We start from the raw sequence: 14,435 nt of genomic DNA, 5'->3' as shown, positions 1-14,435 counted from the left end.
TCAGAGGGGAGGGGGGTGGGGGGATGGGATAGACCAGTGATGGGTAGAAAGGAGGGCACGTATTGCACGGTGCACTGAGTGTTATACGCAAGCAATGAATCATAGAACTTTACATCAAAAACTAGGGGTGTACTGTATGGTGACTAACATAATAAAAAATAAAAAAAAAAAAAAAGAAAGAAAAACTTCCCTTCTGTCTGTCTCATCTTCCAAATTTTGACTCTGCTACAAGATCAGCCTGCTCTGGGTCACTCCCCAGCGTCTTCAGGTAGTTGGGGTTTTTTTTAGCTTTTTAGTTGTTATCTATGAGGTCGATCTTAGGGTTAACTCCACTGCATAAGAATGAAACTCCCTTAGAGTTCTGGCCTTTAAACTTTGCCAAAACCAGGTTTTCGCACATCCAGTAGAACAGTTTCTTACATATTCACATACCTATCATCAGTGTTGGCTAATGTTTTAGAAATGTAATGATCATTGCAAAACATGATCATATAAGCAGAATTAGAAATCTTAGCTCTAAAACTTTAAAACCAATAAAACCAAGGGTTTAAAATCCTAATCCCCTCTCTCCTATATTGTGAATTATACATGTAAAGTAAAAATGTATTTAAGATTAAAATATAATTGTTTTAAAACAATTTAGGTTCTTTCAAATTTAATGGAATCTCCTTTCCAAACAGTCCTGACAGGACTCTCTAGAAGAAGGATGTTTCAGCTGCCACACTTGCCAAATTTTAATGAGAAAAGATCCCACCATTCACATATTTCAAAATTAAATTTAAAAAAGTCTCAGATTATACCATCAAGGTGAATCCACTTGACTATATTTGCTTATTGAATCATGTTTGAATTTCCAAATTGTGTATCACTGTTTTATATAAGAGTGTGTCCTGATTTTTACAGGTGCTAATAGATTAAAAAAAAAAAAAAAAAAGAATTCCACTAATCTGAGGATCAACCTGCAGAACATTAGGATGACTCAGATAACAGATTATCTACATTGAATTATGGCTCTTAACCGAAATTTCTTATCTGAAAATGCTGGGCTGGGGAATTTTTTTTTTAACCCTTGATTGGTCCTGGCTGTGCAATAATATGCAATTGTTCTTTGATTCCTAGAAATTAGAGAAAAAAATAATTTCCAGAGAGGCTCCCTTTTAAATTTTCAAGTGAGTATGTTTCTAGTTACAGTTTTTGAAGTTTTAGTTGTAGGAAGCCTTGAGGCCCACAGGCTGAAAGGGTTAGGTCACTTGCTTTATATAATCCACATTGTTCCCTTGGTGGGAGTACTTAAAAAATCAGATTAGGACACAATGGCACAATTTGGAGTTCATTTTCACTAGAGATCTTTTCTTTCTCTACTTTCTATCCTGGTAATCAAGGACATTTTTGATAAATCTTTTAAGGTTTTGTGGATTTTAAACTTAGATGACCAGAAGCTAAATCCTTCAAAAGCAAACTCTTTCTATAATTCCCTAAACCTAGCTGAAAGCCCTCTTTTTCTAATACCCGGAATATGTTTTTCTCTAGTATTTCCCAATAGCATTTCTCATCTTGCTTGACCATGAAAAACTGCTGCCACAGCTTTAAGTAGTGCTTAACAGATTTCAGGTATCAGGTAAATTTTGAAGAAACAAGGCAAATAATTCTTTGATTCTGCCTCATTCAATCTAACATGGAAAACAATTCAGATTTAAAAAATAAAACTTCTAAACTGGCTCTCCTTTGGGGTCATTAAGTAGAGGAAATAAGGGTGAGTGCATAGGTTGTAAATTTTAAGATACTTTGAATTAAACTTGATGTTTCAGAAAATGGGAAAACCCCCTCACAAATATATAATGTCAACTTAGCTGCAAGCAGAATTTGGCAGGTGCAGCAGACGAAACACATCCTTTAAATAGAGCTTTTGCTCTATTTTATTATTGGTTTTTTGTTTGTTGTTTTTAAGTAGGCTCCATGCCCAGCATGGAGCCCAATGTGGACTTGAACTGAGGATCCTGAGATCAAGACATGAGATCAAAAGTTGGACACTTAACTGACTGAACCACCCCGGTGACCCTCTTTTTTATTATTTTAGTTAATGAACAGGATATCAAATGTTGTAAATGAAATATGTTAGAGGAAATCTGAATAGGCCAGGAAACATTTAAATATATCTGTTGTGTCACAGGCCTCCATGAATGAAAACAGATGGCACATATAAAATAATTTTGTTTTTAATTCAGACTGGTATTTCAAGGCTGTTCAAGTGCCAGGATTAAGTCAAGCTGAAAATGACCTCTCCCTGATATTTCCTGGTGAGTTTTAATTTTTTAGGCTCTTACAAACCATATGGTTATCAAACAAAATCGTTCTCTAACACAAGGAAAAATGGCAGTTGGAGAAAAACCATGGGTATGGATGTGATAACAATAAAGTGATGTAAAGAGTATATAACATGAAGCGCACTTAGCCATTCACAGAAGTCTCAAGCCTATTTCCTCTACACTGAATTTGAGGTGAAATACTTGAACTTCAGTTGGTTTAGCTTTAATACTAACACTTAACTTCAATTCAAATTGGAATAAAAAACCATTACTCAGTAGGGAGGTTGCTTCTCCCTCTGCTTGCTGCTCCCCCTGCTTGTGCTCTCATTCTCTCTCCCTAACAAACAAACAAATAAATAAATAAATAAATAAATGTCTGTTAAAAAAAATGTTTAGCATACAATCCTACAGTTTTGAAAAAACCCCAATCAGGGAGTCTGGGTGTCTCAGTTGGTTAAGTGTCATGATCCCAGGGTTCTGGGATTGAGCCCCACATCAGGCTCCGGGGGAGCCTGCTTCTCCTTCTCCCTCTGCCTCCTGCTCTCCTTCCTTGTGCACGCGCTCTCTCACTCTCTCTCAAAGGAATAAATAAAATCAGAAAGGAAGAAAGGAAGGAAGGGAGGAAGGAGGAAAGAAAGAAAAGAAAAGATAAGAAAATAAAAGAAAAGAAAAGAAAGGAAAGAAAAAGAAGAACCCACCCCAATCTCATATGTTCTCTTGGAATATGTGTTATTTTTAATGGGGGAAAACACCCTTTGAAATTCACTTACTCCACCTCTAGAAAGGTTATACACAGTAATTATGCAATAAATGTTAAATGCTGAACTACCGCTGTCATTGTTACAGAACATGGTTGGCAAAATCAATTCCAAATAGATCAGAGTTGAAAATTATTAAAAATTTAAGTAATCAAGCCATAAAAAACTAGAAGAAAAAATAATATTTATGAAATCTCTGGATGGGAAAAAAATTCTAAACCTTAAAAATGATATATGAAATCAAAAGAAAAAGATCAATTGCATTGTCCATATAACTACTGTACATTAAAAAACAAAATTAAAAAGCAAAAAAAAAAAGCCTAATCGGGGGAAAATATTTTATACATGGCCAGCAAGAAGATGGGAAGAATACTGAATCTGTTACAAGTCATTTAGAAAGCAAAGTGGTAGTCAAATAACACATTCTATTGGCAAGGTTCCATGGAAATAGACACTTCCATTATTGATGGGTGTACAAAGTAATATCCCTAGGTAGTACAACTTGGCAATATCCATCAAAATTACAGATTCAGTTACTCTTTGATCCATCAATCCAACTTCTGGGACTTATCCTACAGATATAGCTGTTCCTGAATGAAAAGACAGATGCACAAGATTATTCACTGCAGTAGTATTGTTTGTATTTGCAAAGAATTGGACATAAACCAGTATCCATCAGTAGGAGACTATTTAAATACACTGTGCTGTGTCCATACAATGGAACCCTTCCAAAAAGAATAAGGAACCTTTCTACGCACTTATCTGGAAGAACTCTACAATTATTCTATATTGTGAATAGTATAGAACTATGAATAGAACACCATCTTTTGTATAAGACAATTACACATGATTAATCACATTCTTCAACACTTCTCAAATTAAGTTCAGTTTCCCACATTATCTACAAAAATGTTTTCTATAACATCACTTGTAATAGCAAAACACTAGAAATACTCTGTAAGTCCTATAATAGCTGAGTGGGAAGACAAATTATGATCTACACAACAAAATATTATTTAGCTACAAAACTGACATTTATAGGAGTGCCTGGGTGGCTCAGTTGGTTAAGTGGCTGCCTTTGGCTCAGGTCATGATCCCAGGGCCTGGGATTGAGCCCCACATCGGGCTCCCTGCTCAGTAGGGAGCCTGTTTCTCCCTTTCCCTCTGCCTCTGCCTGCCCCTCTGCCTGCTTGTGCCCCCTCCCTGATCAAATAAATAAAATCTTAAAAAAAAATTCCAGCTCCATTGCTAAACTTTTAAGTCTGTGGAGGATAAGTTAAACTCTGATTGAATCATTCATTCATTCATTCATTCATTCATTCATGTATTTAATTATTATTCAGTAAACTGGTACCATAAATAAGGCACAAAGCTAAATGTTGAGGATATAGCAGGATACATAACTGCTATGCAAGATAGAAAATTTTACTAACAACAGAGTGAGATAGTACTGTAGGAGTAGAGTACATACATCCGATCTAATCTAAAAGGGTTAAGGAAGGCTTCCTGAATTAAGTAATGTTAAGGTCAGACCTGAATCTGGAACCTAAATAAGAGTGAGGGAGCTAGGGGCGCCTAGGTGGCGCAGTCGTTAAGCGTCTGCCTTCGGCTCAGGGCGTGATCCCAGCGTTCTGGGATCGAGCCCCACATCAGGCTTCTCTGCTAGGAGCCTGCATCTTCCTCTCCCACTCCCCCTGCTTGTGTTCCCTCTCTCACTGGCTGTCTCCCTCTGTCAAATAAATAAATAAAATCTTAAAAAAAAAAAAAAAGAGGGAGCTAAAGTGGAGGGGGAGGAGTATTCTAGATAGGAGTAATAGCACTAAACAAAGGCTCACAAGTCAGTATTGTATCTACATATAATATAGATGGATGGAAGAAATTATATAATTGTTAATTATGGAGGCTGCAGTTATAGATGAGTCATTAAAGAAGTACAGCATCAAGGGAAAGTAAAATGGATTAATAATTAGAAGGGAAAGTAGGATTATTTATTAATTCAAAATATTGACTATGTGCCAGGCACTATTCTAGGCACTTGGGATGTATCAGTGAAGAAAGCAAATAAAAGTCCCTGCTCTGATGAAGCTTTTATTCTAATATAAGGCGAGAGATAACAGCAAACATAATACAAATTATATAGTAAATTAGCACAAGATAAGTACTATGGGTAAGCTTAATTGGAATATAGGCAGGTGAGGGGTATTTTAAATAGAGTAATCAGGGATTGCCTCGGTGAGGAGCTGGTGGTGACTGGACAAAGCCTTGAGAGATGAGGGAGTAAGGCTTACAAATATTAAGAGGAAGCACATTCCAGACAGACAGAAGAGCCAGTACAAAGCCCTAGAAGGAATGTGACTGGTACATTCTAAAACAGCAAGAGAGTTGGTGTGGCAGACCAAACAAGCAAAACGTAAAGTAGTAGGAAATAAGGTCAGAGAGGCAATGAGGGATGGAGGGAGACCTTGTAGGATTTTGTAGGCCTAAGAATTTAGGGGAGAGTTGCTTGTTCAATTCATACTGTTCCTGTGTATATGAGATCAAGAACAAGAGGTAAGAGAGGAGGCTTGGGAAGATGGCAGAGTAGGGGGACCACTGTCCCATGTTTACAACTAGATTTCAATCACCTCTGAGTAAATAAACCAGAGAGCTATCTGAAGACTGGCAGAACAAACTCCACAACTAAATGTAGAAAAGAAGCCACACTAAAGAGGTTAGTAAGAGTAGAAAAGGTGGCTGGGAGCTGCCTGCAGGAAAGAGGGAACTGTGGGTGCGGAGAGGGGAAAGTAACATGGAGCCCACATAGGGAAAATGAATCCCAAAACATCTGGCCTTGAAAACTGGAGGGGCTGAATTCCACGAGTTTGTATAATCAGTGAGACTTGGAGCCTGGAACTTCAAAAGTTGGCTGACTCAGCACTGGGCAAATGGGGAGGGGAGTGATAGCTGGGCCCCCCACCCTTAAAGAGACAACAGACCACAGAGAGGCAACACAGAAGTGACAGTTTGCACAATGGGAGGGACATCTGTTTATACTGACTTTGGAGTGTGTTGGGGGACTTCTCTGGGAACAAAGGAGTTGGTGGGTGCCATTTTCCTCCCCTCCCCCCAAACACAGAGCCATTTGTGGGAGATGGTGCTGCGCAGACACTTGCTGCCTAACCTGCTAGCAATGCACTCCACTCGTAAGTTCTCCTGGAGCACTCGCCCACTCCGAGGCTGCTGGCTTCAGACCTGGGTTCAGCACAAATTTTGTTAATGCCTCCGCATTTCAGAGGATCCAGCCTAGGACTAGCAGCTCAGAACTAATATTGCTAACCCCGCCTTCCTGCGCCCAAGCCCTTCTGCACTCACGCCCCCTCAGAACCAGCCTTCGTGGGTCTCACTAACATTACAGAGAGCAAACCCAGCCCACAACAGGCAGAGATTCAGTGCAGATGACTGGACTGAAAGGAAAAGCAACTCCGACACAACAGCAGGATGCAAGCAACACACACAGGTGAAGTGCCAGGTTCTGGTGAACAGCAGACACTGCACTGCAGGGCACTACAGGACCTTTTCCTCATAAAGCCACTACTTTCAAGAGCAGATGATGTAGCTGACTTTCCTAACACAGAGAAACAGACACAGAGAAGTAGAAAAATGAGGAGACCGAAAAATATGTCCCAAATGAAAGAAAGAATAAGATAAATCACAGCAGGAGATCTAAGTGAAACAGAAATAAGTAATGAGCCTGATAAAGAATTTAAAGTAATGATCACAAAGATACTCAATGGACTTCAGAAATAGGTGGAGGACATCAGTGAGACCCTTGACAAAGAGATACAAACTAACATATCAGAGATGAAAAACTCAATAAATAAAATTAAAAATACAATAGATGAAATAAACAGTAAGCTATAGGAAGCAGAGGAATGTATCAGTCACCTGGAGGACAGAGTAATGGAAAGCAATCAAGCTGAAAAGGTGAGAGACAGACAAATACTGCATAATGAGAATAGATTTAGAGAACTCAGTGACTCCATCAAGCATAATAATATTCACATTATAGGGATACCAGAAGAGAGAGAAAGGGAGGCAGAAAATGTAATTGAAGAAGTAAGGCTGAAAACTTGCTGAATCTGGGAAGGGAAACACAGATCCAGATTCAGGAGGCACAGAGATTCCCTCAACAAATTGAACCCAAGGAAGTCCACACCAAGACACACAGTAATTAAAATGGCAAAAAAATAGTGATAAAGAATGTTACAGGTTGCAAGAGAAATGAAGACCGTTAGATACAAAGGAAACACTATAAGTCTATCAGCTCATTTTTCAGGAGAAACTTTCCAGTCGAGAGTGGCATAGTGTATTCAAAGTGCTAAAAGGGAAAAATCTGCAGCCAAGAATACTCTATCCAGCAAGGTTATCATTCAGAATAGAAGAGGAGATAAAGAAGTTCCCAGACAAACAAAAGTTAAAAGAATTCATGACCACTAAACCAGCCCTACAAGAAGTGTTAAGGGGGGACTCTGAATGGAAAACAAAAACCGTAAGTAAGAGTAAAAAAAAAAACAGGAAGCACAAAAGCAAAAAAAAAATTAAGTATATCTGTAAAACTCAGTCAAGAGAAGCACAAAATAAAAGGATGTAAAATATGATATCAAATACCTGAAATGTGGAGGGGAGTAAAGAATGAGTTCAAAATTAAGCAACCACCAGCTAATACAGATTACTATACGCAAAAGATGTTATATATAAACCTAATGGTAACACAAATCAAAAAACAGTAATAGACACGCAAAAAATGAAGAGTAAGGAATCCAAGTATATCACTAAAGACCAGCAAACCATGAGAGCAAGAGAAGAAAGGATCAGAGAAAAACTGCAAAAACAACCACAAAACAAGTAACAAAATAGCAATAAATACCTAATAGATCGATAATTACTTTGAATGTCAATGGACTAAATGTCCCAATCAAAGACACATGGTGTCAGGAAGGATAAAAAAAAACCCAAAAAACAAAAAACAAGAACCATCTATATGCTGTCTATAATTTCTGCAGGTGGAGACTGAGCCTAGCTTTGCATGAGAAAAGAAATAAAGGGCACTGTTATGCAAATGTATTGAGAGTCCAGTTCAAATAGAAGGGCTGAATCTGCATGCATTTCTTCTCTAATTTTCATTTGTTTGGAAGTGTGGGAAAAACAAAGTTGCCCAGCAGAAGGATTTTGAAGGTTTGTATGCTGGTCTTTGAAAAAAAAGTTTAAAGAAGGCAAGATAAAGTCATGGGGAAAGGCATACTCTGGGGTCAAGGATAGGGAAGAAATACAGCAAAGCCAAGAGTAGTTTAATAGTTTAAGTAAAATATTAAATGATGTGGCACAAAAAATATTAAGTTCTATAACTGCCTAATTATTACTCAGAATTTAGTCTGTGATAATTTAGTCTTTAAAAAGAACTTTCTGGGGGTGCCTGGGTGGCTCAGTCGTTAAGCATCTGCCTTCGGCTCAGGGCGTGATCCCAGCGTTCTGGGATCGAGCCCCACATCAGGCTCCTCCGCTATGAGCCTGCTTCTTCCTCTCCCACTCCCCCTGCTGTGTTCCCTCTCTCGCTGGCTGTCTCTATCTCTGTCGAATAAATAAATAAATAAATAAAACCTTAAAAAAAAAAAAGAGAACTTTCTGATTTAAAGTCATTTTTCTTCTCTTTCCTAAACAAAATAACTTTTGGGAGTATTTCTCTAGATCCTACCTACAAGTGCTCATTAGCTGCCCTGATGCTCTCTGGGGTGAATTTTTTTGGTTTGGCCATTGGTTCCTCAGCTGCAGGCATTTTCTTGTTCCTTTCATCTAAGTGGAAACTTTGAAAGGTATGTAGTTTTTGAAACAAGATGGAATTCTTTCAAATTTGTACCCTAAGACACTTTAGAAGTTGGATTTCACTTCACAGTATGGTTATACAAAAAAATAAAAGATCAAGTGCTCACAAGGTTAAATTTCAGGAAAGCCCTCTTGGATGCAAGACAAAGGCGGGGTGTAAAACGAAAACAAAAGTAGCCTGAGTTAAAGAGGTCATTTGATTTTACTCTACACTCAAGACTGCTCCTCTCTGCACGCTGAAACAGGTTGGTTTTCTCATTTTCTCATTCTAACTTGGATAAGATTGTTTTTTAAAGCCCAAAGACTTTGTATATTTACTTTTGTAAAGGAAGTCTTGATGCACAAAAGTCTAAACGTTAACATGTGCAAAAAAGAGCTATTTGAAAACAGCTATACACTTTAATCTTAAAAATCTGAATATAGCAAGAAGAAAATATTTCTGATGTTAATACCATTACTTGCGTATAAAACTGTTAATGAGAAAATAGGTTTTACTATACCATTTTTTCTGCTTTATTTTACAAATGCTATTTTTTTGTTCTTGTAATAATTATAAAGACATCTAAAATGTGCTCCTATATATCTGCCAGAGGATCAATTCCTGCAAATAATTTCAATTCCTGTCCTATTGACTCATATTTTTTAGTAAGAATTTTTTAAATAAGAATTTAAAAATATACTTCCTTAATGTCTTATATTATTTGGGCATATTATTTCTTATCATCAGGTTCAAGATTTGTGATGAATGAGAAAGAAAGAACAAAGTTCATACTGTGTTAATAATTAACACATAAGAAAATGATGACCAGAATGGTCTTCCAGATTGGAACTTTCCAAATAAACTTAAAACAGTCATTTTAAATTGTTGGCACCTGGTTTTTACATAATGAAAGCAGTTCTTCTATGTGGTGTATTTCCTTGAGGGACCTTCTTTGCTTTACTCATCCAAAAAACGGTTAGTAAGAATAAGAATATTCTTTTGGAAATGTACACGTTGGCACACTATTTTGAAAATAATATTTTCATTAATGATTCTATAAGAATATTAGAGCTTCTTCCAAGGACAAAAATAACCAAAGAGTCACAGGCTAAGGAAAAAGCAAAATGAAACTCAGCAGTAAAATAAAAACACCGAAAGTCATTTTTATATACATTTTAAAACTTGTGAATTCGGGGGTGGGGGGCGCCTGGGTGGCTTGGTCAGTTAAGCGTCTGCCTTCCGCTCAGGTCACCATCCCAGGGTCCTGGGATGGGGCCCCTTATTGGGCTCCTTGCTCATAGGGGAGCCTGCTTCTCCCTCTCCCTCTGCCTGCCACTCCCCCTGCCTGTGCTCTCTCTCTGTCAAATAAATAAAATCTTTAAAGAAAACCCCAAACTTGTGAATTCTGTGTGAGCTTATTTTACTTCTATAAGGTGTTAACCAATACAGTAAAATAACTAATAATGAGACAAGAAGATTCCTGCCATATCATCTACCTATTCTAGACTAATAGCTTTATATCTGCTTGTAAAACCTTTAGTTTGACAGATACTTACTGAGCACCTACTGTATACCAGCCACTCTGTAAGAACATACATTGTATTTATTTTAAGTATTATTTTTGTAATTAGTTTTGTAGGCTTTTCTTCTAAGCTATTCATTACAAACATAAATCCAACAGGTCATACTTTTAGGGAATTAAGAAACCCATCTTTTCCGCAGGATGGGGTCAGTTCTCTGAGAATGAATGTAGGTATGTATGTAGATGTAGCTATCGGATCAGCAAAGTCTTCTGGGGAGGTGATGTTAACTGAGGAGGAATCGGCCCTTTAAGGGAAGGGCAGGAAATAGTCTACCAGATGAAGGAACAGAATGAGTAATGATGTAGACATGTGCTGCAGCATGGCTGGTGCCAGCAACTGCTTGCAGATGAGTAGTGTAACTGTCTGGGGCGTACAGTAGAGAGATGCAGCACAGCGTGGGGTGCATAGTAGAGAGATGTAGCAGGAACCATGGTTGGGACCACATTATGGAGGGAGCCTTGGGCATCATGCTAAGGACCTTGGATTGTATCTTTCGGGTGGAGAAATGTGTCTTTCAGGTGAGGAGCTAAGTAGAAGAGTGACAGATTGACATTTCAGAGATACAGAACTCTAGTGGCAGTAAGAAAAATGATTTTGATGGGGCGCCTGGGTGGCTCAGTCGTTAAGGGTCTGCCTTCAGCTCAGGTCATGATCCCAGGGTCCTGGGATTGAGCCCAACATCGGGCTCCCTGCTCGGTGAGACTGCTTCTCCCTCGCCCTGTCTGCTGCTCCCCCTGTTTGTGTTCTCTCTCTGTTAAATAAATAAATAAAATCTTAAAAAAAAAAAAAGGAAAAAGAAAAATGATTTTGACAGAGAGGTGGTAAGGAAGAATAAGAACAGCAGATACCAGTTGGGAAGATATTGTAACAGGCCAGGTAAGAAACAATGGTGGTCGAATGGTGCAGGTGTGTCAAAGAGGCAAATTAAAAGAGACAGATTCACAATCTATTTGGAAGGTAAAATCAGAATTTAGGGGCTGACTGGAAATTAGGGATGAAGGTGAGAGAGGTCAAGGACAGTGTAGGCTTAAGACTTAGGTAATTGGTGGAACGATGCTACTGAATGGTAGCATACATTCAGCATGTGTGACAGGTTTTGAAGGAAAGCTAACTGGAGGAGACTTTGTTTTATAAAGGCCAACCAGTGAACTTAAGTATAAATACTGAGGTAATTTATTTAACTTATTTTAAAATAAATTCATTTTTAAAAATAAGTTTATAAATAATAAAAATAAATTTATTTTAGATGAATAAAATAATTTCTAATTTAATTTACTGCCAATATCCTCCATAAGAATCACAAAGTTGTATATGTAAAAAATATAACATTTTTTATTCCTTTTGTTGAAATCCGACTAAATTTTCATATTTTAAAAACTATTTTTACATAAAAGTCATTACTTTGATTTAAGGTTTAATGATTAAGAAAATTTCCTCAGGGTATTATTTTTATCTTTCTTGTGTAAATTCCAGCTCCTGCATACAGACTTGTAAAAACAAAGGAAGAAGAACTAATCTTGGGGGTATACTCCAATGTGGCTTCCCCTGAAGAGTTTCAAATTTCAAAGAGCGGCAGATTCAGCCTCACCTATGTTATAACAACAACCTACTTGCTAGTAAAAGAACAAAACATATGCTAGATTAAAAAGTATCTCCTCTTAAACGATATTAAAATGAATATCCTGTACTCTTTTTGAAATTTAGATTGGAGCCATGGCTTTGGAACACAACCAGTCAACAGATTACTACTATGAGGAAAATGAAGTGAATGGCACTCATGACTACAGTCAGTATGAAGTGATCTGTATAAAAGAGGAAGTCAGAAAATTTGCAAAAGTTTTCTTGCCTGCCTTCTTCACAATAGCTTTCATCATTGGAATTGCAGGCAATTCCACAGTAGTGGCAATTTATGCCTATTACAAGAAGCAGAGAACCAAAACAGATGTGTACATCCTGAATTTGGCAGTGGCAGATTTACTCCTTCTATTCACTCTGCCTTTTTGGGCAGTTAATGCAGTTCATGGATGGGTTTTAGGGAAAATCATGTGCAAAGTCACTTCAGCCTTGTACACAGTCAACTTCGTCTCTGGAATGCAGTTCCTGGCTTGTATCAGCATAGACAGATACTGGGCAGTAACTAAAGCTCCAAGTCAATCAGGAGTGGGGAAATCATGCTGGCTTATCTGTTGCTGTGTCTGGATGGCTGCCATCTTGCTGAGTATACCTCAGCTGGTTTTTTATACAGTAAATCACAAGGCTAGGTGCATTCCCATCTTTCCATATCACCTAGGAACATCAGTGAAAGCATCAATTCAAATGCTGGAAATCTGCATCGGATTTGTAATACCCTTTCTTATTATGGGAGTGTGCTACTTTGTCACAGCAAGGACACTCATCAGGATGCCCAATATTAAAAAATCTCGACCCCTCAAAGTTCTGTTCACCGTGGTTATAGTTTTCATTGTCACGCAGCTGCCTTATAACATTGTCAGGTTCTGCCAAGTCATAGACATCATCTACTCCCTGATCACCGACTGCGACATGAGCAAACGCATGGATGTTGCCATCCAAATCACAGAGAGCATTGCATTGTTTCACAGCTGCCTCAACCCAATCCTGTATGTTTTCATGGGCGCCTCTTTTAAAAACTACATCATGAAAGTTGCTAAGAAATACGGGTCCTGGAGAAGACAAAGACAAAACGTGGAAGAGATTCCTTTCGATTCAGAAGATCCTACAGAGCCAACCAGTACTTTTAGCATTTAAATGTAAAACTGCTCTCTCTTGCTTCGATACACATGAATGATGCTTCTCCCTCAAATAAAACATCTGCTTTATTCTGAAACTTAGATCTCAAACACCGTGGTGCCAACTTATAGCAATCAAGAGGTGACGGGAGGATGGGGAGAATATAGCAACCAGGAAGAGGAGGAAACGAAATAATAAATGCACAAAACATGAACTTAAAATTAATATAGGAAAATAGTATTAACAGGCATAAATAACAAAAGCACTGTGCTATGAATTAAGCCATCTGAAACAGATCAATAAAAAGTCCTATATTAAGGGGCATTTCTGATTACTTTAAATGATCTGAATTTTAATGTAAGAATGATTTCACTGCATAATTTCAGTACTTGTATAGCCATACAGCAAAATTTAATCCTTTTTTCCTTTTTCTTAGTTGGTAAGTGATTTCCTAAGACCCCAGAAAGAATAACAATTTAACAATAAAAGAATTAAATAAAAAGCTTTACTGGCCCTTTTAATACATCCCTGGTAAATTACTTTTTTTTTTCCTTTTTTATCTCTGGTAAATTTCTGAACATATAATTTGCTTCCATGATGTCAATTTTCTTTAGTAATAAACTGGTTATCCTGTTAGATTGATATGTATACTCTAGAAGCAATCTTCAGTTAATCGTATTTACATAGATGCCGATTTTGTGACTTCCTAAAGGGCTCATCCATTTATGTGAGTCTATTACTGAGGGTTGACTACACAATACACTTTCTTATGTACAGATTATTTGTTCTGCTTATACACTTGCATTTTTAAGCAATAAACATATGTGACACAATAAACAATTTTTAATAACATGTACATCTTATCTTTTAAAAATACAATAATTTATAAATTATTATAGTTCATTTAATATGTCCCTACTGAAATTTAATTTTGATAGAAATTACAGTGGTCAATAGTGTACACTAATATGACTTTTCTCTCACAAACCATAAAAAATTGTGAACTGTAAAATTGTAGAGAAAAAACAGACATGTTTTCTGCTCTTAAAATAAATATCACCTAATCATGATATGTTATTTTAAAATTATTTTTCTTTGGGGCACCTATTTGGCTCTGTCGGTTGAGCCTCTGGCTCTTGGTTTCGGCTCAGGTTCTGATCTCGGGGTCGTGAGATCAATTCCCAGGTCAGGCTCCGCACTC

General features: G+C 37.5%; 2 protein-coding genes across 6 annotated transcripts in view; one reads left to right on the top strand and one right to left on the bottom strand.

Moving 5' to 3' along the window:
- The window catches only part of ACAD11 (acyl-CoA dehydrogenase family member 11), a 96,367-nt gene that overhangs the window by 26,619 nt on the left and 55,313 nt on the right, over positions 1 to 14,435 (bottom strand). The gene's annotated exons all lie outside the window — the stretch shown is intronic.
- On the top strand, positions 9,069 to 14,304 carry ACKR4 (atypical chemokine receptor 4). 2 transcript variants are annotated; one of them, XM_026497033.4, is made up of 2 exons: positions 9,069 to 9,168; positions 12,191 to 14,304. In XM_026497033.4, the coding sequence occupies exon 2, from the start codon at positions 12,200 to 12,202 to the stop codon at positions 13,250 to 13,252; it is 1,053 nt and encodes a 350-aa protein (XP_026352818.1). In that variant the 5' UTR covers positions 9,069 to 9,168; positions 12,191 to 12,199; the 3' UTR covers positions 13,253 to 14,304. The 2 variants fall into 2 exon arrangements, with proteins under 2 accessions (XP_026352818.1, XP_026352817.1); XM_026497032.4 differs by having other exon boundaries at positions 9,100 to 9,168; positions 11,960 to 14,304.

The sequence above is a fragment of the Ursus arctos genome, unplaced genomic scaffold, assembly GCF_023065955.2.
Source record: "Ursus arctos isolate Adak ecotype North America unplaced genomic scaffold, UrsArc2.0 scaffold_20, whole genome shotgun sequence".
Taxonomy (NCBI): Eukaryota; Metazoa; Chordata; class Mammalia; order Carnivora; family Ursidae; genus Ursus; species Ursus arctos.
Note: the sequence above shows the minus strand (reverse complement) of the source record. Positions and strands in the feature narration are given on the sequence as shown.